Source organism: Pyrgilauda ruficollis, unplaced genomic scaffold (assembly GCF_017590135.1).
Source record: "Pyrgilauda ruficollis isolate IOZ18807 unplaced genomic scaffold, ASM1759013v1 scaffold2, whole genome shotgun sequence".
NCBI classification, from domain to species: Eukaryota; Metazoa; Chordata; class Aves; order Passeriformes; family Passeridae; genus Pyrgilauda; species Pyrgilauda ruficollis.
Window position 1 is genome coordinate 23,437,410 of NW_024519206.1, and position 23,458 is coordinate 23,460,867.

The 23,458-nt window shown below is 33.6% G+C and overlaps 1 protein-coding gene across 2 annotated transcripts in view; it reads left to right on the top strand.

Moving 5' to 3' along the window:
• Positions 1 to 735: 735 nt before the first annotated feature.
• The window catches only part of ULK4 (unc-51 like kinase 4), a 207,841-nt gene continuing 185,118 nt past the window's right edge, over positions 736 to 23,458 (top strand). Inside the window, exons 1-16 of one of the 2 annotated variants that reach the window (XM_041466458.1) lie at positions 736 to 924; positions 3,133 to 3,232; positions 4,923 to 5,062; positions 6,385 to 6,544; positions 8,031 to 8,132; positions 8,954 to 9,037; positions 9,698 to 9,773; positions 10,391 to 10,486; positions 12,293 to 12,417; positions 12,537 to 12,606; positions 14,950 to 15,049; positions 15,492 to 15,596; positions 17,670 to 17,730; positions 19,593 to 19,774; positions 21,275 to 21,321; positions 22,142 to 22,220. In XM_041466458.1, the coding sequence (XP_041322392.1) occupies positions 745 to 924; positions 3,133 to 3,232; positions 4,923 to 5,062; positions 6,385 to 6,544; positions 8,031 to 8,132; positions 8,954 to 9,037; positions 9,698 to 9,773; positions 10,391 to 10,486; positions 12,293 to 12,417; positions 12,537 to 12,606; positions 14,950 to 15,049; positions 15,492 to 15,596; positions 17,670 to 17,730; positions 19,593 to 19,774; positions 21,275 to 21,321; positions 22,142 to 22,220 (1,707 nt within the window). In that variant the 5' untranslated portion in view covers positions 736 to 744. The remainder of the gene's footprint in view (positions 925 to 3,132; positions 3,233 to 4,922; positions 5,063 to 6,384; positions 6,545 to 8,030; positions 8,133 to 8,953; positions 9,038 to 9,697; positions 9,774 to 10,390; positions 10,487 to 12,292; positions 12,418 to 12,536; positions 12,607 to 14,949; positions 15,050 to 15,491; positions 15,597 to 17,669; positions 17,731 to 19,592; positions 19,775 to 21,274; positions 21,322 to 22,141; positions 22,221 to 23,458) is intronic. The other variant, XM_041466459.1, reaches the window with a different exon arrangement.

Consider the following 23,458-nt stretch of genomic DNA (forward strand, 5'->3'; position numbering starts at 1 on the left):
CTTGGTGTGCTGGTCCAGCGCAAAATTAGTTCCCTCGGTGCCTGGAGGCTGACGCTTTGGGTGCTTCTGTGGAGGTTCACACCTGCTTCGTTACAGGTGGTGGCTTGGGAGGCTTCCATGATGGCCTTCTTACTCACCTTTTCACCTTTTGTATCAGTTTATTTGATCTCTTTTTTCTTTATCTCGAAATCCATCTGTTGAAAGTCTGTTTTGTGTGTCAGAGAAGCTGTGGGTGTCCCATTCCTGGCAGTGTTCAAGGCCTGGTTGAACGGGACATTGAGTACAGTGTTCTAGTGGCATGTGTTCCTGCCCTCAGCAGGGGCGTTGGAACGAAATGATCTTTAAGGTCCAACCCAAGCCATTCTATGATTTTATGATTCTGTGCTCTGTTGGTTTGTGCGCTGGAATAAAGGCATAGCCATTACTCTTGAGAATCAGAGACTATTCTCTTTTCCCTGTAGCCTCTTGCATTTTTACAGATAATACCATTTAGAATTTGTATCTACTAGACAGTCTGTTACTTTTTGAATAAGATCTTTGGAAGTGTAAAATTCACCTTTTCAAAATTTTGATTACATTTCCTGAGAGGAGGTCTTCTGCAAATCAATTATATTCAATTGTTTTGGAAATATGGAATCCCTATTCATGGTAATGGGGAGGGTGACTACTATACTTGAATGGCCATTACATTTGAAGGCTTCCCCTTTCTCCTCCTTTCTTTAGGTTTATTTGTTTATCAGACTAATGCCATGTTTCCAGTCTGTTGCCTGTGAAACATCCGAAAGCATGGAGAACTTTGTTTTGTATGAGGAGATTGGAAGAGGAAATGCAACAGTTGTTTATAAAGGAAGAAGAAAGGGGACAATTAATTTTGTCGCCATTGTTTGCAGTGATAAATGCAAGAGAGCGGGAGTTTCAAACTGGGTAAGTAATGGGGTTTCTTTTCCTGCTAAATCTGGGAAAAAAATACAGCCTACAAAATTCTGGTTGCACAAGTTACAGAAAAGTGCCATGTGCTTCTTTAGATGGAGTTTGTTACATTTGGACCAGCTTCTCAAGATTTTAAGTTCTTATTCTTTAAATACAGTCTCCTTTTAATATATATATTTCTTCATGTAATTTTATTGGTTTTTAGATTGCATGCATTAACACATGTTTATGGTCTTACTGTTTCTGTGATGTGTTAGTGCACTTGTAAAAATAGTTACATGTGGTGGCTTGCTTTATTTTGTTATTAGTTGTGCAAATCCAGGGGTAGCAGTAACTTCCAGTAAACAATGAATTTCTTGCTTAGCAAGAAGAAATTATTTTTGATGAATGAATATAATTTAAGCTGAATCAATTCTGGTTTGTAAAACCTTGGAAAAGCTTTAAATATACTGTCTGGAAAGGCAACTGATACAGTTATACAGTTCAAATATTTTATTTTTCCAGTAGGTACATTTTGTTTCTGTAGTGGGTTAACCTTGGCTGGATGCCAGGTTCCCGCCAAATTCTCCCTTCTTCACCTGGACAGGAGTCAGAAAGTACAGTGAATGGGTCAAGATAAGCGTAGGGAGAGATTACTCACCACTTGCCTTCACCGGCAAAACAGACTCAATTTAGGGAAAGTAATTGAATTTATTGCCAGAGTAGGATAATAGTAAATAAAACCAAATCTTAAAACACCTTTCTTCCACCCCTCCTTCTTCCTGGGCTCAGCTTTACTCCCAATTTTCTCTCTCTCCTCCCTTGCCAGAGATGCAGGGAGATGGGAAGTGGGATCAGTTCATCAGATGCTGTCTCTGTTGCTCCTTTCTCCTCATGCTCTTCCCCTGCTCCAGTGTGGGGTCCCTCCCATGGGTGACATTCCTCCACAACCTTCTTCAGTGTTGGTCCTTCCCATAGGCTGCAGTTCTTCATGCCCTGCTCCAATGTAGGACCTTTCCATGGGGTGCAGTCCCTCAGGAACAGGCTGTTCCAGTGTGAGTTCCCACAGGGTTACACATCCTGCCAGCGACCTGGCATGGGCTCCTCTCTCCATGGGTCTACAGGTCCTGCCAGGAGCCTGCTCCAGCACAGACTTCTGAGAGAGTTGCAGCCTCCCTCAGGTTTCCACCTGCTCTAGGAAACCACCACAGGCTGCAGGTGGATCTGTGCTCTGCCATGGACCTCCATGGGCTGCAGAGGGACAGCTTTGCCTCACTGGCCTTCACCAGGGGCTGCAGGGGAATCTCTGCTCCAGCTCCTGGAGCACCTTCTGCCCCTCATTCTGCACTGTCTGCAGGGTTGTTTTGTCGCACATTCTCACTCCCCTGCTGCTGTTAACAGGAGTGTTTTCCCACCTTTTTAAATGTTATCCTGGAGGTGCTGCCACCATTATTGGTGGGTTGGCGTTGGCCATCAGTGGGTCAGTCTTGGAGCTGGCTGAGATTGGCTCTGTCAGACACAGAGGAAGCTTCCAGCAGCTTCTCACAGAAGCCAGTCCTGTAGTCCTCCCCACCTGGATACCAAAACCTTGCCATGCAAAACGGATACAGTTTCATATTCCCTCTTATTGTTTCAAAGATAATTTCTTGGGAATTTTTTTGTTCTTAGGAGTGTATTGGCCTTACAAATCTCTTGCCTTACATACTACTTTAGCAAGAAACAGGCTTCTGTAGATATTGGGTCATGTAGGTATTCTAGAAATAAAGATTTTCAGGGTCTCTTGAATGGTTTTCTTTGTCTGATAAGATTAAGAATGATGGAAAATCTTCTTTTCACTTCTTTTTGCTGTATTACCTCTCATTTTTATTGTTATTGGAAAAAAAAACAGTAGGAGTGCAAGTTTGACTCTAAATTCTGATTTCTAGTTCTTCCTTCTAGGAAGGCCAAATAATATTTATAATTTTGAGTTGGGAATTTACTAGGTTTTTTTTTCTGTATTTTAAAAACAGGTGAGTTGGGCAGGGTCTGTGAGGAAAGTTATCTTTCCTCAACATACATGTAACACTAAAATATTTGAAGAATAATGTTAATGCACTAGAAAAGGCAAGAGAATAGGTAGCTAATCTAGAGTAGATTGTGCTGTTTCTTGTTCCCATGCCTCAAGTCCATATAAATACATTTATGTCTTTCCCCTACTTAAGTATTTTAAAAATGTCACTCTAGGTTCGTCTGACTCAGGGACTCACACATAAGAATATAATGACATTTTATGAATGGTATGAAACAAGCAACCATCTCTGGCTTGTAGTGGAGTTATGCACAGGTAAGATAAGCTCAAAGGCAAACATTTATAGAATGAGTATTTATAAGAGATTTCTTGCAGCTTCTCTACAGAAAATGCTTAGATCTTTGAAAAAAGTGTAATTGTCTGATTATTAACTTGAGAATCCTGTTTATATATAAAAGTGGTTTTGCCCTTGCAAACATTTTTAGAAATCAATTGAAATCATGCTTCTCCTCTGCTTCACTGTATGCATCTTTGAAAAGTTAGTTGAGTTACATAATGCTGATTTTTAAGAGCTGAAAAGAGAAGGCCAATCAGGGAACATAAAAGCAAATTGTGAATAGTCAGAAGGTAGCTCAGTAAAAATTACTTGAGAAATTTTCTAAGGACTGGCAACTTTGGCATTCTCTTTTAAAAGACATCAAGGAGCAAATCAGTTCTAATGACGTAACATTATTCAAATTAATTTTTATACAAAGGGCAATTTGGCAGCTAAAGTGAATGATTAAAATTTTTTTCCTATTCAACATAAGTATTTTGATTTCCATGTTAAAATTGTAATTTGGAAACTCTGAGAACCCAGAACTGCATTAAGTTTTTCACTTAGTTTTGATAAGTTCTTATCAATTTATTAAAGGAATCTTGTAAAGCTTTCTTTAATTGTGATGACTACATGTTTGAAACTTCTGACAGCATGCTTTCCTCCATATGGAGAGGAAAGAAAAGTGAGCCAATATGCATGTGATGCATGTTAAAATTTTGATTTTAAAATTAAATTTTGGATTTTAATTTAAATTAAAATTTTGTTTAATAGTAAAAGTCCATGTTACACCCAGCCTTTTTATTTATCCAGAATTCTGTTTGAAAAATTACCGAAGAAGAGAACTTACAAGTTCTGAGAAAAAAAAGTCAGGTCATTCTTTCAGTGATTAAAAACTATTTTAATGGCTGATATGGAAGCTTTGGTCTACTTGCTTAGTCTAACTTCAGGCTACGTATTTAAGTTATTAGACAGGCAGCCTTTTATTGTTGAGCAATTATCAGGTGTTTCACCTTGCAGTTTTATAGTTTGCTGCAAGGTGAGTGTCTTGGAGCTAACTTACTTAGAATGTGGATTTATTCTTAATATTGTTGAGACTTGAAAAATACTTCTGAAATATGGAAGATTTCTTTCACTAGTCTGAAAGATAGTTTCTGTTATCAGATGCAAAATATTTCTGTGTTGCTGGTTTCACTGCTTTTTTTCTTTGTGTGTTTTTTCTTTGTACGCCATATTATGGAAACAGTTTAACTGGTCTGTCCTTAGTTTTAGCAATTGTTCTTAGAAGTTGATAGCCTGCTGTTGGTATTATTTATTCTTTTTATTTATTCTTTTAACTTGTGCAGCAGGAATCTGGTTAAGGAATTTTAATAAAAGCATGGAGTACTATTACACTGTGAAATGACACAGTTTCTGGATTTCCTTTTTCCCTTCTGTTTCCTATGTAAAATAATATTGAAGTAGTTTTGAAGTCATGCAGTCAGTTTTATTCCAGATGAAATGAAAATTTTTTCACAGTATTGAAAATAATTTTTGTACATCTTAGATTTTGTAACTATTAGATATCAAGAAATATTTTTACTATCTACTGACACTGGTTTTTGATTGACATCTTTTGAAGTTTATGTAATTGGGCATGACTTGTGTGACCCCTTCTTTATATGCACTTGCTGACTATGTGTATTTCAGGTGGTTCTCTAGAATGTCTCATTGCTCAGGATGAATGTCTACCAGAAGATGTGGTGAGAGAATTTGGTATTGACCTGGTTACTGGTTTATACCATATTCATAAGCATGGAATTATCTATTGTGAATTGAAGCCTGGAAAGGTGAGGAGGGGTATTATCTATAGGGACACTGGATGTTACTTTTCATGCCACCAGCATTTATTTTATTATTTGTATTTTACCATTTGCAAGAACTTACCTCACTAGTGAGGTCAGTTGAGTTTTATAATGTATATGAAGATAACCAGAGACAAGTCTGTAGCTTGAATATTTTATTATAGAATTGATTTTTTTACTTGGTATATATCTGATACAATGTGATATATTCCTTTTGATTTGGTGTACTGGTTTAATTTCCTGAAAGATTTTAGTTCTCTATCCCTGGAGACATAAATTGGTTCTTATTCTATCATGCTGCAGAATATTTTGCAGTCATAGAAAATGCTAATGATGGAGTAAATTTAACTAAACTTCCTTTGTTAATAATTTTCTATGTTGTTTGCACATACCATGGAAATTATCGTCTTGTTCCTGTATAAAAATACAAGTCTTTATGTAGTTTCTCATTTTGTGTATGTCTGTAATTTTTGTAGAGGTTTGCTAAAGTCTGTGTTTGTTTTTAATTCGTGTAGTCACCAGAATAAAACTGCCTATAATAAAATTTTTTTGCTTAATAGTAATTGGTTTTGACCTTGATCTGTAAGTGATCAAGTTGCAGTTCTCTGAATCTTTGGTAAAATCTTCCACAATTCTACTCGGTTCCTGTCATTTATGGACCCAAAAGCACTAAAAATACATGAGTTAAGCATAGTGGAGATGACTCAGTAGTCTTCCAAAGAAGAGTGCTGCTGTAGAGTGCTCATTTCAACAGAAAGTAAAAGGCTAAAGTTAAGTCTTCTTCTGTGCCCTGCCCCCTGCTTCTGGCTGAATGGGCTATTTCTCTAAGCAAGGTTTTTGGGATTATGAAGTTTTTAGTTGCGAGAATAAGCAGTGACTGGCCAGAGAAAACTGTCATCATCATCGGACAAAATCTGTGAAAGTTTTTGCTACATAAAATGAGAAAATTCCTTTTTTTTTTCCCCTCAAATAAATCTGCTTGGTTTTACTAGACTTACATTTTCCTATGCAGTTTTACTCTACTTTAACTATCTTTTCTTTAGTATCATAATTTTTTATTTAGATTTAATAATGAATGAACAAAAGAGCACATTGAACCTCTTAAGAGCTCTATTGGGGTACTTTTGGTTATAAGAAGAAAAATAGTATTGGCATTGACTTAAAAGAAAAACTTCAGTGTTTTTGGTTATAGTGATCTTCTCTATGTACTTAAATGGTTTTATTATTTTTATAATAAATCATTTTATGTTGGAAATCTCAGTTTTAGTATATGATACTTGCATATTGGATTTTGTTTGTTCTAATAGATTCTACTGGAAGGGTCTGGCACTTTGAAATTCAGTAGCTTTTGCCGGGCTAGAGCAGATGGTGAAGACTTGGAAAAAGTTTTTGCTTTAGCTGGAGCTGAGGAAGGTGAAGATATTAATGAAAACACTCTGCAAAGATACTTTAAAAATATAGTTCAAGGTACGAGATTTTTACTAGCCAGAATTAACTCACACCAAAGAGACAGAATGAAAGTTGGAGTATCAGTGATTATGATAAAGAGAAATTATTTAGAGTTAGTCCTGTTTTGTCTCAGAAAAAAATTGAGCTATGGAATTATTTATGGACTTTTGAAAAGTTTGTGCTGGAAGTGCTCTCTGTAAGATCTGGAACTAAATTCCTGTAAGTTAGAGTTAAAAGCAGAGAGAAAATTTGGGAAGTACTACACAGAACTGCTGCTTCTTTCATTGGGCACTGCACTGCTGTACTTTCATTGTTCTTTTTGGTGCACATGGTCTAGGTTATTTCTAGTTTGAGGTCAACTCTTTCATTACCTTAAAGAATGATAATTTCATTTTAAAGTCTGAGAAAGTTACTGTGCTTCAGTTTCAACAGGCAAATCCATAAAAATGCAGTAGACTGCAAATACTATGGGTTTTTTTCATTAAATCAGAAACTTGGTTTTAATCTTCTGAATCTTTTATTAGTCATTACCTTGGAACATCACATAGACCTCTGTTTCTAAGATAATGATGTCCCATATATCAGTTACTTTTATCAGAAACAACAGAATTCTTCGTCATATTTTATGAGAACAAAGAGAGCTCTCCTTGCAGTCTCCTTCTGAAAGTCCACACTGGAAATAGTAAGACCAAGATCAGGTCTTTATTCAGGAAGAAATAGAAATCTAATCTCTTTCCTGTTGCTCTTCAGAACTGTTTTGATAGGTATGGTAATGACCTTTTGTCACTTAAAAAAATAAAACCCAAGAAGAAAAAAACCCAAAATAAACTTTTTAAGGGACTATGGAATTGGCATTTTTACTGAGTTAGCGTAATTTCTTTAGAGATTTTTGAGACCTGATAGGAAGTACTGTAGAAATAGGAACTGTATATTTTATTCCTGTATTAAACAAAAGAGATTTGTGAATAAGCTGCTATAATTTGATATGTGATGTTTTAATAGTGTGTTAATGGTAAAGGAGCCATAACTGTTTAGATCAGTGATTTCATTGGCTAGCTACCTTGTTTTTTGTAAGAGAGTTTACTAAGTTTGTGAAGGTTTATTTCTTGGGATAGCTTTAAAAAAAAGAAATTCCAAATCTAATGTAATGTAATTATTTCTGTTACTCACATGAGAATGATTTAGCATTCTGCTCAAATTGCTTGGCTCTTAAAGCAAATAAAAAAATTCTTTGCATTAATCACTATGTTTGAAAAGTGCAGCACAAGTCAGTTTGGTAATTGAAGTGAAATAAACAACAAAGTAGCATATATAATCCTACGTAATCCAGTGAAAGTATAGCAGAGAAGTTCCTTGGAAACCACTTACATTTGCTATTTCAGTTTTCTTTTATGTTGAGTGAAGATAATCTATAGCTTGGTGAAGTTTGGAGACAAAATGTTGAAAAAGAAGAATGCTGAATGAAGAATCAAAGTGCATTAATTATACATTCTGTATTTTGTAGACTTTCCATTCTACACAGCTCCTGAAGCAATAAAGGGAGACAACTTCTGCAAAGCCAGTGATCTGTGGTCCCTGGGATGTTTACTCTATGAAATGTTCTCAGGTTGTAAGTTTGTAAATCTATTTAATATCTGTGATAATGGAAACATAGTTTATGGTCCCAGAGTAAATTCTTCTGAACTTTCTAGGGAAGTTAGGACATAGAAAAACTTGAGGCAGGTTTTGAAGATTTCTTGAAGAACATACTAACTGCGCTTAAAAGACAAAAATAAAAGTGTCTTTATCCAATGATCAGGTAAAACAATACTGTTAAGTGGTCCTATTGACAACAATACTAACCAACATGTAGGGTTTAATACTATTATTTGAAATTATGGTAGCTCTCAAATTCTGATGGTATAGTGTTTTTATCTCCTTGGTATTAAACTCTGTGTGCATTATTTCAACCTTTGAAAGAGAAAACTGCCTCACTATTGTAAAACCAGAGTAATTTGGTTCCCTTCCCATTAAGTACCCATTAGCTTCAGCTACAAGGAAGCTTCATCACAGAAGAGAATTACACTGCAGCCTTCTTAAACCTTAAGCCAAACCCTTATCTGTTGGATCAACGCAGTAACACAGATACTGAGATTTTTGTCTTTTCCTGTTGTCTCATGTCTGATTCATACAGGGCTATCATGGTTATCTCCATCAAGCCATCTTTGGTGCTTCTTCTGTCTGTTTCTTTTGCTGTTCATGATGAAAGAATTTAATCAAAGATTTGGAATTTAAATTGACAAGAAAACTTGATAAATAGTACTCAGACTGAGGTTGTTTATTTCTTTGGATGCTTTCTCAGGAAAATGAGCTCATGATAAATCATTGTACCTTACAACCATTTTGAAGTTTGCCTAACCTGTGAAATACACTTCTGTTTGTTTGTAGGAAAACCACCATTCCTGTCAGAAAGCCGTTCTGAATTAATTGAAAAGATTTTATCTGAAGATCCATTGCGACCAGGACCAGAGAGTAGGGTTCTGTTATTCTTTAATGGATCAAGCCACAGTAATACTTAGAAAGTTAAAGCTTTGGTTTGCCCTTTTTCTTCTGAGGCTGGTTGCAGGAATCAACTAGTTGTCCAAAGTGAATGTTAGCAATGGCTTCCTGTGATAATTCCCTGTTAGTGATGAATGCTTGCTTCCCTTTTTACAGTGACATAAATAATTTACTTTTAATTGTTAACACTGAATCTACCTACTGGTGTGGAATGGGTAGAATTTTTGATCTTGGTCATTCTGGACATCAGTGTTATTCACTGAGATCCTTACACATTAGTGGCCCTTTTTCAATTTAAGCAGATTTTAGCTGTACTTAATTTCTTCCTGGTGGCTGTCTGATAATTGGAGGGCACTTTTTTGTTTAAAGTTACAAATTATAAAAAAATTAGTTTGGTGATGGAGCATTAGTAGTTTGTTTGTTTTGGGTTTGGTTTTTTTGTGGTTTTTTTTTGAGGATTCTTTGAAATGCAGAGAATGTATATTTGAGATTCTTTATACATTGCGATTTGTTTTCAGATTAAATTACTATCAAAAAGTTTTCTTAGCATGATGTGTGGATAATAGTGTGGTTTACATTGGGTGATGATTGTTTTTGCTGTCCAATACTGATCTTTAGTGCTTTTCTTTACAGGTTCTGCTTTTCACAGACCTTCTGCTGAGTTCATCAGTTTGCTTGATGGGTTACTTCAAAAGGATCCTCAGAAAAGGTAAACTGCCTAATTCAACTTTGTCACCTCTGCGGAAAATAATTATTATGATACTGTATGTATAGTATTTTGTAGATGACAAAGAGTGCAAAAAGAATTTAATCCCTCATATAAAAGAGCAAACTGCTTTTTCTTGGATGAAGATATATAGAATTAATATTTTCATTAAATGCATCTTTTTTTTTTTTTTTTTTTTTTTTTTGTTTCTGTACCTGGTACTAAATAGGTAACTTTGTAACAAAATGATAGGCAGTTTAGAACTGCATGTCTGCTTTTCCAGAGCAAAGTGCACATGTATTTCATTAGGCTTTAACTTATACCTGATACAGTTCCATTGTTAAATAATGTAGAGCTATGAGTTTTAGGGTATGTCAGATAATTTACATGTGGGATTGACTCTGCAGCTTCCTTCATTCTTATACCTCTGTTGTGTGAATTTTCCATTATGATTTAAGGCAAAAAAGTTTGTCCTGTAAGAAAGCTTACTTGTTCAAGAAACAGCAAACAACAGGATTAACTGCTCTGTAGCGTCACTGTGTTCAAAACCTAGTTTGGCATGTCCCTGTGGAGTTGTACTTAGCCACTGCTTTTACAATTTGTTTGTTGCTTTTCCAAAGGCTGAATTGGACAGACCTATTGCAGCATCCATTCTGGAAAGGATCCCTTAGCCATTGTGGTGTTGGTTCTGCAGATAGACAGAGCACAAGCTTGAGGTACTGAAAGTTCAAGGAAGATTTCTCTTAGTAAATATAAGCAAAAATATTTTATTGTCTGTACATTTTATAACTTTTGAACTTTTCCTAGAATTTTCATGAAATAATGAATGGAGTTTTACACCATTCAGTAGGTGGTTTTGGATGTTTAGGAATTGTAATATCCTATTAGTGTATTGCACTGTCCATTCATTTTCAACTGACTCCTTCCTGCTGGCCTTAGAATGTGTTGAAATTCACTTCTAAGCTAAAGGCTCTCATTTTTATTTATATATTACATAATATTGTTGTATGAATCTGACTTACAATTTTTAAATGTTTTTGTAAAATCTTATAAATATGGGTCAGTAAATTTTTTTTGTTTGTTTTTATGCATTAGGCTTAGAGCCTCACGAAGCCTATCAGTGCAGCATCTTAGAGCTGTGGTTCAGCCTTATAATCTTGCAAATGCAGCTGACCCATATTCTTTGCTTATGACATGATGCATTAATCTAATAGTAGAGATTTTTTTCTAAATATTTAATACTCTGCAGTGCTGCATATGCAGAAATGCACAAACCTGTTGTGCAAATGGTTTTTATGTATTAAAAAGTTAGTTTTCTTCTAGACTTCTGTTACCTTGCTGCTTTATTTGTTTTTTATTTTGAATTAGGACATTTAGCATTGTTTTTTATTAAATTTTGCTATAAATGTTTGAAAGATACTTCAGGTTCCAATCTGGGGAACTAATGTCAAAATATTTTTAGAATTCTGAGTGGTTTTTTTTATACCTACTTCAAAATTTTCTCTCATGTTATTTAATACCTATTTCAGGTACCAGTGCTGCAGTATTTTTGTTATTAATGTTTCTTACAGTTTGAGATACAGCTTTTCGTCTTCTAGTTTTATTACTGCTTTCACTTGCAAAAAATTTTAGTATTTAAAGTTTATATTGTGAACTAAGGTTTTATTAAAAAATTTAGCAAGATTTACGTCAACATCCTGATAGTGCTAATTTTGGGGAATTTTCAGAGAGAACCTTGATCTTCTAGAAATATTGGGCTATTTGACCATACTCTTGAGGTTTTTCTAAGGCCTCTGAAATATCTGGTGATGTATGCACTAACTGACAAATATGACAAATCTAAAACATTGGCTTGACATGCAAGGAAGCTCAATACTCTCTCTTCCAGCTGTGAGGCCTATGTATCTATTTTCTTCACAGTGTGGGTTGGATTAATATTTGATATCCTGGAGAGCCTTCATTAAAGTTTTCTGACCCAGTTCCATGTGAATAATACAAGGACATGTTAAAAAATGCCCAAACAACCAAAACGAATAAAATTGCATTCAAGTGTGACAGTAAATCATTACACACACAAAAACGTGGTTTTAATCTTGGCTACAGACTTCATTACAGGTGATAGGTATCTTGTGACTTTTTCCTGTGAAGGTTAAAATGTCTGTAATGCTTTTAGTATTTCTTTGGTATCTCTTGTATTATGGGGTAATAATTTAACTTTTTTAATGTCTTTCATTTAAGTTCTAATGATAGAATTTTTAATATTTTATTATATATATATATTTTTATATATTTATTTTTATATATATATATATATTAAAGTTATTTGCTGTAAACTTATTTTTCATCATTGTCATTACCAATATAAAAGGTGTGTGCAACACATATTTAAAGAGTATATAATTCTAGGGAATGACAGCTAAACTGTATGCTAACAATTGCAACAGATAATGGATATAATAATGTTCTTTTAATAATCAATCCTCTTTTTTTAAAATCTGTAATTAATATCATTTATTAAACAGCAGAGAAGACACAGAGTCATCAGTTTTTTGTAGTGCCAAAGAGTCAGTGGATGATCATGAAAATACAGATAACCCGTCATCTTCAAGGGCAGGTCTTAAACCACCATGCAATTCTTTCAAAATAGGTAATGTTGCTCATTATGTTATTTTTTAAGCTATTTTATCAATCCTACCAATATATTTACTCCCTATGTTTTATCTGATTTTAACCTCTGAATGCAAGTTTGTGTTCTCTTTTCGGTAGAAACTCAGACTGAATTGCGGCCCAAAAGTGTAGTTGATGGTGAATCAAATGAATCCATATTTCTTCTCAGGTATGAAAACCTCCTTGTAATCCTGTATGTTTGGTGTTGGTTTTTGTCTCTTGAAATATTTTATTATTATGACTGTAACACAATGTCTGTGTTGCCTTTTAAATTTTCTATTACCAGTTAATAAATACTAAAATACATTTGAAGAGCTGTGAAAAGCAGTGTGTGTAGTTAAAGTTTATATGACTTTATTATTCTAATTTTTGGAAGTAAACTTTTGATTACTTAACTGTCTGTCCAAACAGAAAGCTCTGATCTAAAATTTGTTTAGATCTCTCTCTTTCTCTCTCTCTTTCTCTCTCTCTTTCTCTCTCTCTTTCTCTTTCTCTTTCTCTCTCTCTCTCCCTCTCTCTCTCTCTCTGTCTCTGTCTCGGAGTACAATTGCTTAAAATGCATAAGAATAAGCATTCAATGTATCATCTGTTAATAAATTCTTCCTGCAGCTTTTCATTGCAAGGTGTTAGTAAGAGTCTATTAAGGACTACGAGTGTATTAAGTAAAAAACAATGATTGATTTAACAGTGATTTGTTTTAGTTGAGGCCTGATTCTGAAACTTTGTACTAGCTTTCAAGCCAAGAGGATTGTCTAGTGAAATACTTTTCTTGTCAACATCAAGCAGAAATATTCCAGTTTGAAAATATTCTTTTAAGCTTTTTGTGTGTCCTGAAATAGGGCTTTTGTACATCATACTGTGTACAAAAGTTACTTCAGTTGGTTTTAATAAAGTATTAATTATCATCTCACTTATAACTTTTATCATCACAGCTAAACATATATCGTTAGTAATTTCAAGTAGCATTTGATTTAGCAAGCTGCTCAGTAGGCAGGCTACAATGGTATTAAAAATGTGATCCAAATAATATTTTTTAGCAATTTAATTTATTTATAGTTACATTAAATATAAAATCTGAAATGTAATGCAAACAAATTTTTAAAAATCTGTTCTGAAATTCTCTTAGCTTCGATGATATAACTTCTGAAAGCAGTGTATGTAATGTCTAGTAAAGTATTAGAACATTGAAATGAAAGAAACTTTCTTACCTGGCACTTGGCATCAGAATTTAATTAGCTGCTGGAGTGGTTAATCAGCTTTTAACAGTAATGGCTTCTTCTACTTGTGCAAATGGAATAGATCTCATTCATTTTAAGTAGTTTGATTCAGCAATCTCTTGTTTTAAACTGAGAAATCATCTGAGAACTGAAAAAATAGGTACTATTATCTGTATCTTAAACATATATAAAAGCAAATTAGTTGAATTGATTTGAAAAAAAATATGTTTAACAAATCTATATGTTTGGAAGCATGTGTCAACTTAGAATCATTTGTCCAGCCTCCTGGCTAGAAATCATGGGATTGTTTTTGTTTCTGAACTATAATTCCAAGCATATCCTTATACATTTTTTATCATAAATTTCATGTGTTTACCAATATTTCATATGTTTTTATGTAGATAATATTTTAGCATTCCTTCATTGTTCCCTTTAAATTTAAATTTCTGTTGAAAATAGATGGAAGATGAGAACAGTTATGTTAATAATTTGATCACTGATTTTCTGAGGGTCTTTAATTTTGTTTGGTATTTGTATTTTTAGTTTAGTTGTTTTTTCTAATAAAGAAATCTGATTTACAACTAAATGTGTCTATTACTTTCTGCTAATCCAGAAAACATGTTCCTTTGAAGTTGTGGATTTAACTATTTCCAGGCCTGCCAATCATGGTTTAAAATGTTTTAATTTAAATTATTGTGTACTATAAACCCCAAATTCACTAGCAGCATTATGACAATTGCACCTTTGCAGTATTCTGGTCTTTCCTTTCCTCATTTTCTAATTAGCAGACAAGATTTTAAAAAGGAAAAGCAAAAGGTAAACCCAGTTCACAATGATACACAAAAATTAGGCAGTTTTTAATTCCCATTACTTAGCCAAAATTTGGGTGTCAGAAGATAATAGCATAAAATAAATGGCAAGTTTTTGTCAAGTTAATTTGCTTTGTATGTTTCTTTTATTAGGAGTTAAGACAATAATGGTTTAGCTCCCGTTTGTACAGTCATTATGGCTGAGAAAATAATCAAATTACATTCACTTAATAATTACAACAAAATATCATTTTTCCTTTTCTAACCAGCAAAGAAATCCTAACCTTGTCAGAACACATTTTAAGACAGAAAATTGGTGTTTAGTTAATGGATCAGGCAGAACATAGTGTAATTTATGTTAGTCTGCTTTGAAATTTTGCTATATGACATGAATGTTCCAAAAGAGCAACAAAAAAGTAGTTTGCAATGAAGCTTAATCGGTAGTCTTTATTGTTTTTAATTATGTTTTTCTTTATTTTGTTGAAGTTCTCGTCCCACACCTAGAACTAACTCTGCAGTAGAAGTATGTGATGCTGCTACTGTCCCAATCAAAAATTCTTCACAAGGAGATTCGTGGTTGAAAAAAGTGAGTAAAAAGTTTATATTGAGGGATGATGGTATCTCTACAGTTAGAATATTAGCCTGAAGTCTGTGGCAAAGTTAACTTTCTTTTGCATCCTTCCATTATTAAGTGTGCAAGTTGTTTGAAAAAATATTTGCAGAATTTCAGAGCTGGAAGTTAAGCAAGATTCTTAGTGTCCTTTTTTTTTTACCCTAGTGCATACAAGACAAGTTGTCTTCTTTCTTCTCAGTCTACATTTTGACCTAATGCTTTTTCTTCCAATATGTTTCTCTTATCATAATTTGTAGTTGGTCCTACCTGCTATTATGTAAATAAAAAGCAAGTTAGAATATGTTTCCATGGCCAGACAGCTTGGTATAATGTTGAAATGAAATATTTTGTGAATAAACATGATTAACTTTTTTGGTACAAAACAGTTTTTAAAAAAACTTTGTTCTTCTTCTAGGCTGAAAATGTGTGCTCAAGTCAGCAGGATATGGAGTCAAAATTGAAAGAGCTCATTTACACTGAATCTGATCTTGTCGTGACACCAATCATTGACAATGCAAAGGTATATCAGAATAAAATATCCAGTTCAGGAATTTGTGGTTGAGACTATTTTTGCAGATAAATTTTTAATCAGGGTGAAACTCCTTTCCTGTATTTTATAGTTCGCATTTTAAAGCAGTTCCACCCAGTTATCTGGCTAGATCTCATACAATTTTTTGGCAGTCTTTATAATCCTATTGTGTTGCTTATTTGGAGGAATGAGTTATTTTGGGATTGAATAATAGTATTAAATAATATCTTACAAGAAATAGAAGCTGCTAAATGTTGTGTTCAGTGATTTTGTAGATTTGTTTTCTGATAACTTGCCTTGATATCTGTTACTTAAATGAACACAAAACTTTGGATTGTTATACTCTAAACAAAGCCATCTATGAAGCCTTCTAGATTAGAAGTTAGACAATTACAGAATAACATTTGTTACTCTTTAGTGTGATAATGTTTCTATTCAACATAAATTTATTTTCCCTCTTAAAGAACACCTGAAGTTGCAAGAAATGTCCATCTTATTTCTGTTGTACGGATTCTAATGTGCTGATAGTTTGTAAGAAGTCTCCTGAGCAGGGAATCCACACTTAGGTTTGACTGTAAAGAGCAAAAAAATAAGAATCATTGCTCTGCACTGCAATGGCAATGTAATGTGTATTGATAGGTAGATGTATTAGTAGAAAGAATGATAGGCAAGAGCCCCTTTTTCCTTTCGTTTCTGTGCCAGAAAAAATGAAGCAGTCTTAACAACTTTACTCAGTAAATTGTTGATGTGGGGAATGCAAGATTTTTCCTTGGAAGTGAGCATATAAGCTCATTAGGAATGTCTTACAGGTTTTAGTTGCTGTATTGCTTTAGTATTAACAATTCTTTTGGTTTGTTTTAATGGATTTCTTAACACTTGCCAAAAACTAACAATCTTACATAGCTAGATAAGTAACTAGCAAGTAATATTCTTTTAATATGTTTGGGGTGAGAGACATTGTTCCTAGTGGAGACTTTTAAAGGTAATTATATGTTTGACTGCTACCACTGTTAATTTCTCAGTCTGTCTCGGGACGCTGACACAAAGCCCTAGTCCTTCACTGCTTCTCTTCTTACTACAAGAGATGAGATTAGGGGTAGGTGCACATACTGATGTGCACATGTAGACTAATCTCCTTACCATGCAGTGCCAGACTCAGAATTAGTGCAAAATAGCCCACTGAGTTCCAAGGACATGCAATCAGAGTCACTGCCTGCTTGGTGATGACTCTGTAGTCTGCTTTTCAGACTTAAAGATGATACTGACACCTGGTAAATCTGAAGAGCTTGCAATTTAATCTCCTGGAAAGGGATTTGCTAGATGCTGGCAGAATTTCAAGAGCTGAAATGTCAGCTTAAATTGTAAAATTTCCCTGTGTTCTGCAGATCTGTGGAATTGAAGACCTTTTTAAGAAAATAGCTCTCTACTTTAGCTTAGACTTCTTCTGTCAAAGCCTGAATTCCATTACACAGTTGCCTTTTTAAGATCTTTTAATAAAGATATGAAAATCACACTCAAATGTTCAATTACTGAGAACTCATCCAATTTCATGATCTACAAGAAAATGATGGTTTTGCAGGCAAAAAAATCCCTATACCTTGTGAACAATTAGCTGTTGATAATATGACTTTTTATATTCATGAGTGGTTTAGTGTATACATGTATGTACTGTACAGAAATAAATTGCTAAAACATTTTGTGAGCTGTCATCTGCATAGTTCCTTTTCGTAGCTTTTGAAACCCAAATGCAAGTATTTTTCTTGCGTACAAGTAAGATAAAAATGTAAACTGAAAAAATCCTCTGATTTTGTAATCCCTTTTAAAAAAATCACTTAAATGGAAATACTAGCAATATAGTTATATAAAAACATAGAGTTAAATCTCAGATATTTGCTTGGAAGAAAATACATACCAGAAAACAATGGAAAATTCCTCAGTAATGAGCAGTAGCATGTACACCCATCCTGTGCAAATTTTGCATGTTTGTATTCTCACGTTCAACTACTTAGAGATTTTCTAGGAATGTATTAAAACTAGTTGTGATATGTTTGGGTTTTTTTCCAGATAATGAAGCAAGTACCAGTTAGATTTGACCCGAAAACTTTACATATACCAGCACATTCAGGTATGGATCTGCTGAAGGTTCTAACAAGCTCTGCATGTGCTGCTGTAGCTCGTTATTTCAAGACCTGTAGCCTCCCCTTGTAGATTATACATGGTCACAGTTTCAGAACTCTTCATTACTCTGAAAGTATTGTTGTGTATGCAATGTTTTTAGCTAGACCAATTTTGAGTAGCCTTTGCAAGTACAAACTCTTAAATTATATTCCTTTCTCTTCTGCTTTCTTGAGTTACAAGGCCATGATCAAAACTTTTGCCATGAGGCAGTCATCAGTGTTTAGTGTGGGAAAACCAGGATATTTTTCTTCAGCTGAGAGATTTAAACTGAAATATTCAACCGAATATATTACAATTTGACAAATGCAGACGAGCAAGTGGCAACAAGATCTTAAAATGTGCAGTGTTGATCAGCCACAATTCTAGGCAGCCTTGCCAGTCCCACCTTTAATCACAGAATGTTGTGGCACTCATGCCCAAAAGGATAATGTGAAGTTGTTTGGGGTTTGTATTTTTGTTGTTAATTTTCAATGTCTAGAAATATTTCTGAAAACTAGTCAGCTCATTGTCATGACCGTAACAATTGTTCCCTTGGAACATTTGCTCTAGTCTTTTTAAGAAAAATACTGAACTGTGCTTGAAGAGGGACATCAGCCAGACATGTAGCCCTTCTAGAATTCACATAGCTCCTCTTCCTAGGCATAAGAGTTCATCTTTCCTTTCTATAGAGTACGTATTTTGAAGAGTTAATTTGTAGAAGAAATTTTATATATGGAAAGGAACACAACATCCCTCAATCTCCCAGTCAATACTGTAACCAAAAATACTTTTAATTTGGTCATCAAAAAATGATCAGATTCCACTGTGAAAGGAGAATATTATGTTTCATATTACCTTTAAGTAGTTATCACACTGATGTTCTGGTATGTTTAACTCATCATTTTTTATGGTTGTAATGCTTTCAGAATTGTAGCTTTCTTCTGGATAACATTCTGATTTTTTTTGAAGATACTGAATTTGAGTGCTTGTCAGTAAGGATTAAAGACAATATGAAAAAATTTAAATGAATACCTGAAAACCAAACCTGTTTTCACCTCTGCTAATGTATATTTACCTGCATTAGAAGGTGTTACTTAGGTGTAGACTGGGTTAAAAGTCGGAAAACATGCTTTTAAATAGTCTATACTGGAGCGTATCAGGTAAGTTATTAATAAATAACTACCAAAACAGAGGGAATGTGTGGCTGCTAGATTGAAGTTAACTGTTGAGACTGATAAGGAAGTCTGAAAAAAATCTCAATTCATGTGCAGTGGTCAATGAATTGAACCATGGGGTATATCTTAATTGTTCATGTGACTTGATTTCTTTGTGCTCTTTCAGAAGTCATCCATGTCCTCATTTGCTAAGGCTTAGATAGGTGGATACCTACCTGAAGGAGTGATTATATGTGCTTTCAGTTTATTTATTGTGAGCAGATTTCACTGATTTTCGCTAGGTTTTGCCTCAAATTTGCTTACAGGAAACTGCACTTACTTATTAAGAATTAGTAATAATGAAGGACAACTGCTACCTTTCCTAAATATAATGCCAATAAATGTTTATTAAATGAAGGACTTAGCAGGTTTACTCTTTCAAAACTATTTTGAGGCTTTAGTTGCTGAATTTTTATCCTTTATTTCTCTTCTTGCTTCCTTTTTGATTTCTGTTATCTTCAGACATGAATTCTAACATTTAGTATTTTAAGTCCTAAAATTATAATTAGATTCAAACTTTGGAACTTGCTTATTCATGGTGATCTTACTTAGCAGCGTGCTGAAGCTCTATTAAAGATCCACTGTCTTTAACTATTTGTTCTTCTCTCATGGTTAGTTGAGAAGTTGTCCTCTATGAAAGATGTGGACTGGAATAACTTTGTGAAAAGAGTGTGTTCCCTGCTTGAATCCAGCGAGAAGAATACAGGAGCAGCACGTTCTAAACTGAACTTACTGTACTATCTGTGCACTTTGGTTGTCCACAAGGAGATTGCAAACAGGCTAATTAGCTCTCAGCTTGTAAGTAATAAAGCTTTGAAGTAATCAGCATGGTTTACATAGTTGCCGTTGTATCAAAAATTAGCTGCTTTTAGTTATATTTGAAAAAATCAGTGGTGTACTGATAAAAATATGATGTTGATTAAAGTAAAAAAAACCCAAAAAATCAAAAAATTACATGTTAGGTTTTTCAAAAGAGCTGAGGAAAGCTAATTCTTTGTCTTAGATTTCACATACATTTACATATAGTTTTGTTGTGTTAAGGAAAATGTTGGGGTAAAAAGTAACCTTTATAAAGAGTGTAAAAAAATTTATAATGAAAAGTTAGTCTTTGTAAATCATTAAGTGGCAGAGGATACTGTAAAGAGTTCATGCATGAATTATTAAATTAATTTATTTTGTCATATGTCTGTAAAGAATAGCAAGAAAGCTTTCTAAAGAACTGGCAGTAAAATTTTAAGTAAACTGGCCATCAAAGAGTGACCATGCTCTCTGAAGGATCTGTTTTGGGGTTTCACGTTTCAAAAACCATTTTCTACCAGACAAACAATTTTACTAATATGCTCCACAGTGATTTAACATATTTCTTCCAGTCTTGCGTGTGCGGAAGAGAAACATACTTATTTCCCCCCTATCCTTATGTAAAGATATTACAGAAGCTACCCTAGGATGAGCACTTTTCGTTTTTTTTAATAGGAAGTAAACTACTTTGCTCTCTTACATTTGTAGTAAGGTACCTAAGTTAAAAGCTCAGACGTGTTATTGTTGGATATAAGATACTAAAGGCAAAATTGCACTACCAGAAATCTGGATGAAGAGCATTTAGGTTGGAAGCAGTGGTAGGTCTTATGCCATAGCATGGAAGATGTATTCTGTTATCACTGGAGTATTTGGAGGAAGGGGAGCAATAATCCAGTAACTGAATAGTCAATTAACAGAACATTTTAGAAATTAGTTAGTAATTATGCAGTTTGGTTCTTAAATATCTGATTATTTATGTTAACATTCATTATTCTGGTATTTGCCAACTACTTTGGTACAGACTCACAAAATAATTTAATATTTGTTTTATGATTAATAATGTGTTTAAAAATAAATAATAATTAAACATAATAATAATAAAATAATAAAAAATAGATAATTTGTTTTAAAATAACTATACGATGATCTCTGTGCTTGTAAGTGAAAGAATAAGACTTTTTTTCTCTAAATAGTATTATTCAGAATTAAAAAAAATTCTGACATTCAGGTACATGTTTAATAGTTTAGTTTAAGGCAAAAATATAGAAAAATATTAATATTTTTCCATTTGGGCTTTTTTATTTTTATTTCTTTAATCAGTGTTTGCACAGTATCTGCAGTATTTGTCTGTGATAATTCTCTTAGCAAAAAAATTCTCTTAGCAAATGTTATCCAAATACATTTTTATGAAATTACTGATACTTTGATTTCTTGTTTATCATTTGGAGCTATCAGATCATTGAAATTCACTGAGGTTTATTTGTCTTCTTTAAACTATAGTTTCCTATATTGATACAGCAGTTGCGTACAGCTGCCAACTGGGATATGTAAGTAACAACTATTTTAAATTAAAATGTTCAAATACAGACTTGTCACTGAATTTTATTAAAGATATTTGTTAACAGGTTATTTGAGGAGTTTTTTAGCCTGTCAGACTGCTGTGGTATCTGGCTTGGGTGTATGATGATATAAAATGGAATTTTTACAGCATTGAATTAATATATTAATTCTACAGCACCAAAGATTATAAAAAATCTCTAAAATTTTATGTAGATAACATAGAACTTAGTGTATCAAGTAGAGTTACTTAAAATCACTGAATAGAATAACTCCATACCACAAGAGAGTAAAAGAACTATAATAGTAACTCTCTTTTCCCCAATACCTGTCAGGAATAGTTCAATGTGATAGTGCCCTCTGCTGTTTTTTTCATAAACGTTGATTTTATTATTCCAATTTTTTCCATGTTAATGAAACATTGAAAACTGATTTGCTGATGCAGGTTTAATTTCTGTTTTGTCAGCTGTCCTGAAAAGTCTAAATTATCTGTAGGGGTTTTCTGTATTATATAAAAACTGAACATGAACATGACTTTAGTAATCCTAACAAACTAATGAAGCTTCACACTTCAGAGCCAGAGAAAAGAAATGTCTTTATGCATATATTTCCTGCTAAATTGGGCTGAAACACTGAAATAACTTGTTGATACAAAGAAAACAGAAGTAAGAAAAAAATCTGAGCTGTAAATAGGATGTCAAATTTTTCTGCCCTTAGCAACCTGTGTAGAATATAAACAAGATATAATTGTTTTTGTAGTATTTTATAAATATATTTCCTGAATCTACAAAATATTTATTTGATACACAGACGTGCAAACATTGCTCGAGTGATTGGTTTACTGGCATCACACACATCTGAACTTGAAGAAAATGTACCTGTTTCTGAGGTAACTTTCCTTTTTTTTCCCAGCAGGGAGTTTTTTAATGCTTTTATTATTCTCATCAGAAACTTTCACAGTGTATTTTGTGTTGACCCCTGCTTTATTTTTAACTCATATGTGTAAAGTGTAATATAATCAGTTAATTAAATGTATAAATTTACAAGCTTATTCTATGCAGTTGTGGTTCTAATCTTTACTAACCTGTGATAAAACTTTACTACCCAGTGATAAAAGTAGCATTTTTCTCTCCTTTTCATAAAATCAAGTAGTCACAGTCATACTTTTGTGCATGTGGAAAAAGAAACTGTTGACACATTTGGTTATCCTGAAATGTAATTATTGTAATTAGTATAAAATAGTACAACTATTCTTAGAGTTTTTTTTTCAAAAAAGAATTTATTGACATGGGATTAATTTGAGGTTTCTCACAGTTCTTGAAGAATGTGTGTAACGAAGGGGAAGTAATTTTGTTTGGAGAAGAAAAGCATTTTTAGTTCTTGTTTGATATTACATGGTCAGTAGTTGACTTAAACAGGAGACTGGTTAGATGAAGTGTCTTACTGTCCTTTTCTTGCATGTGACATATGCACACAGGTTGCAAAATCTTGACAGAATGTGCATTTAATGTCTGTTTCAAGTGTGAATGTGACATTATTTCTTCATAAGGTGAAGCCAGAACTTCAGTTTAGTGGGTGTTTGAATGTAAGACCCAAACTGCTAAACACAAGCTGTAAATATGCCTGTGTGCTGTGCAGATTTGGTGCAGGAAAATACAATTAGGAGTTAATACCTGACTCTTTTGGAAATGCCGCTAAAGAAGTTTTCGCTGGTTTAGGTACCTCTGGTTTCTTCTTAATGAATATTAGAAATGATTGTGATTATCCTCCTATGTTGCCATTAATGTTGCCATTCTGTAGTGAAAGCTGAACTCAAAATATTATTATTGTTACCTAGTGTTTGCTGTTTGTTTTGTGAAGTTCCAAAGTGGGGCCAAAGTCCCTATATTACAGTCACTGAAGTTTGGTAAAAGTCTTTTAATACTGACAGTTTCACAGCAATTGAATTCCAGGTCATAATTTAAGTATGCACTTTTACGTGGCAGATTTTTTCTGATATTTAACTTTTTAAAGTTAAAATACTCAAAAGTAATTTTGAGATGTCCATATGGCTTTTGGCTTCAGGTGTTTATTCAGGTGGTTAGCAGTAATATGTTTAGCAATAGCTAAACATAGCAATAGCTAAAC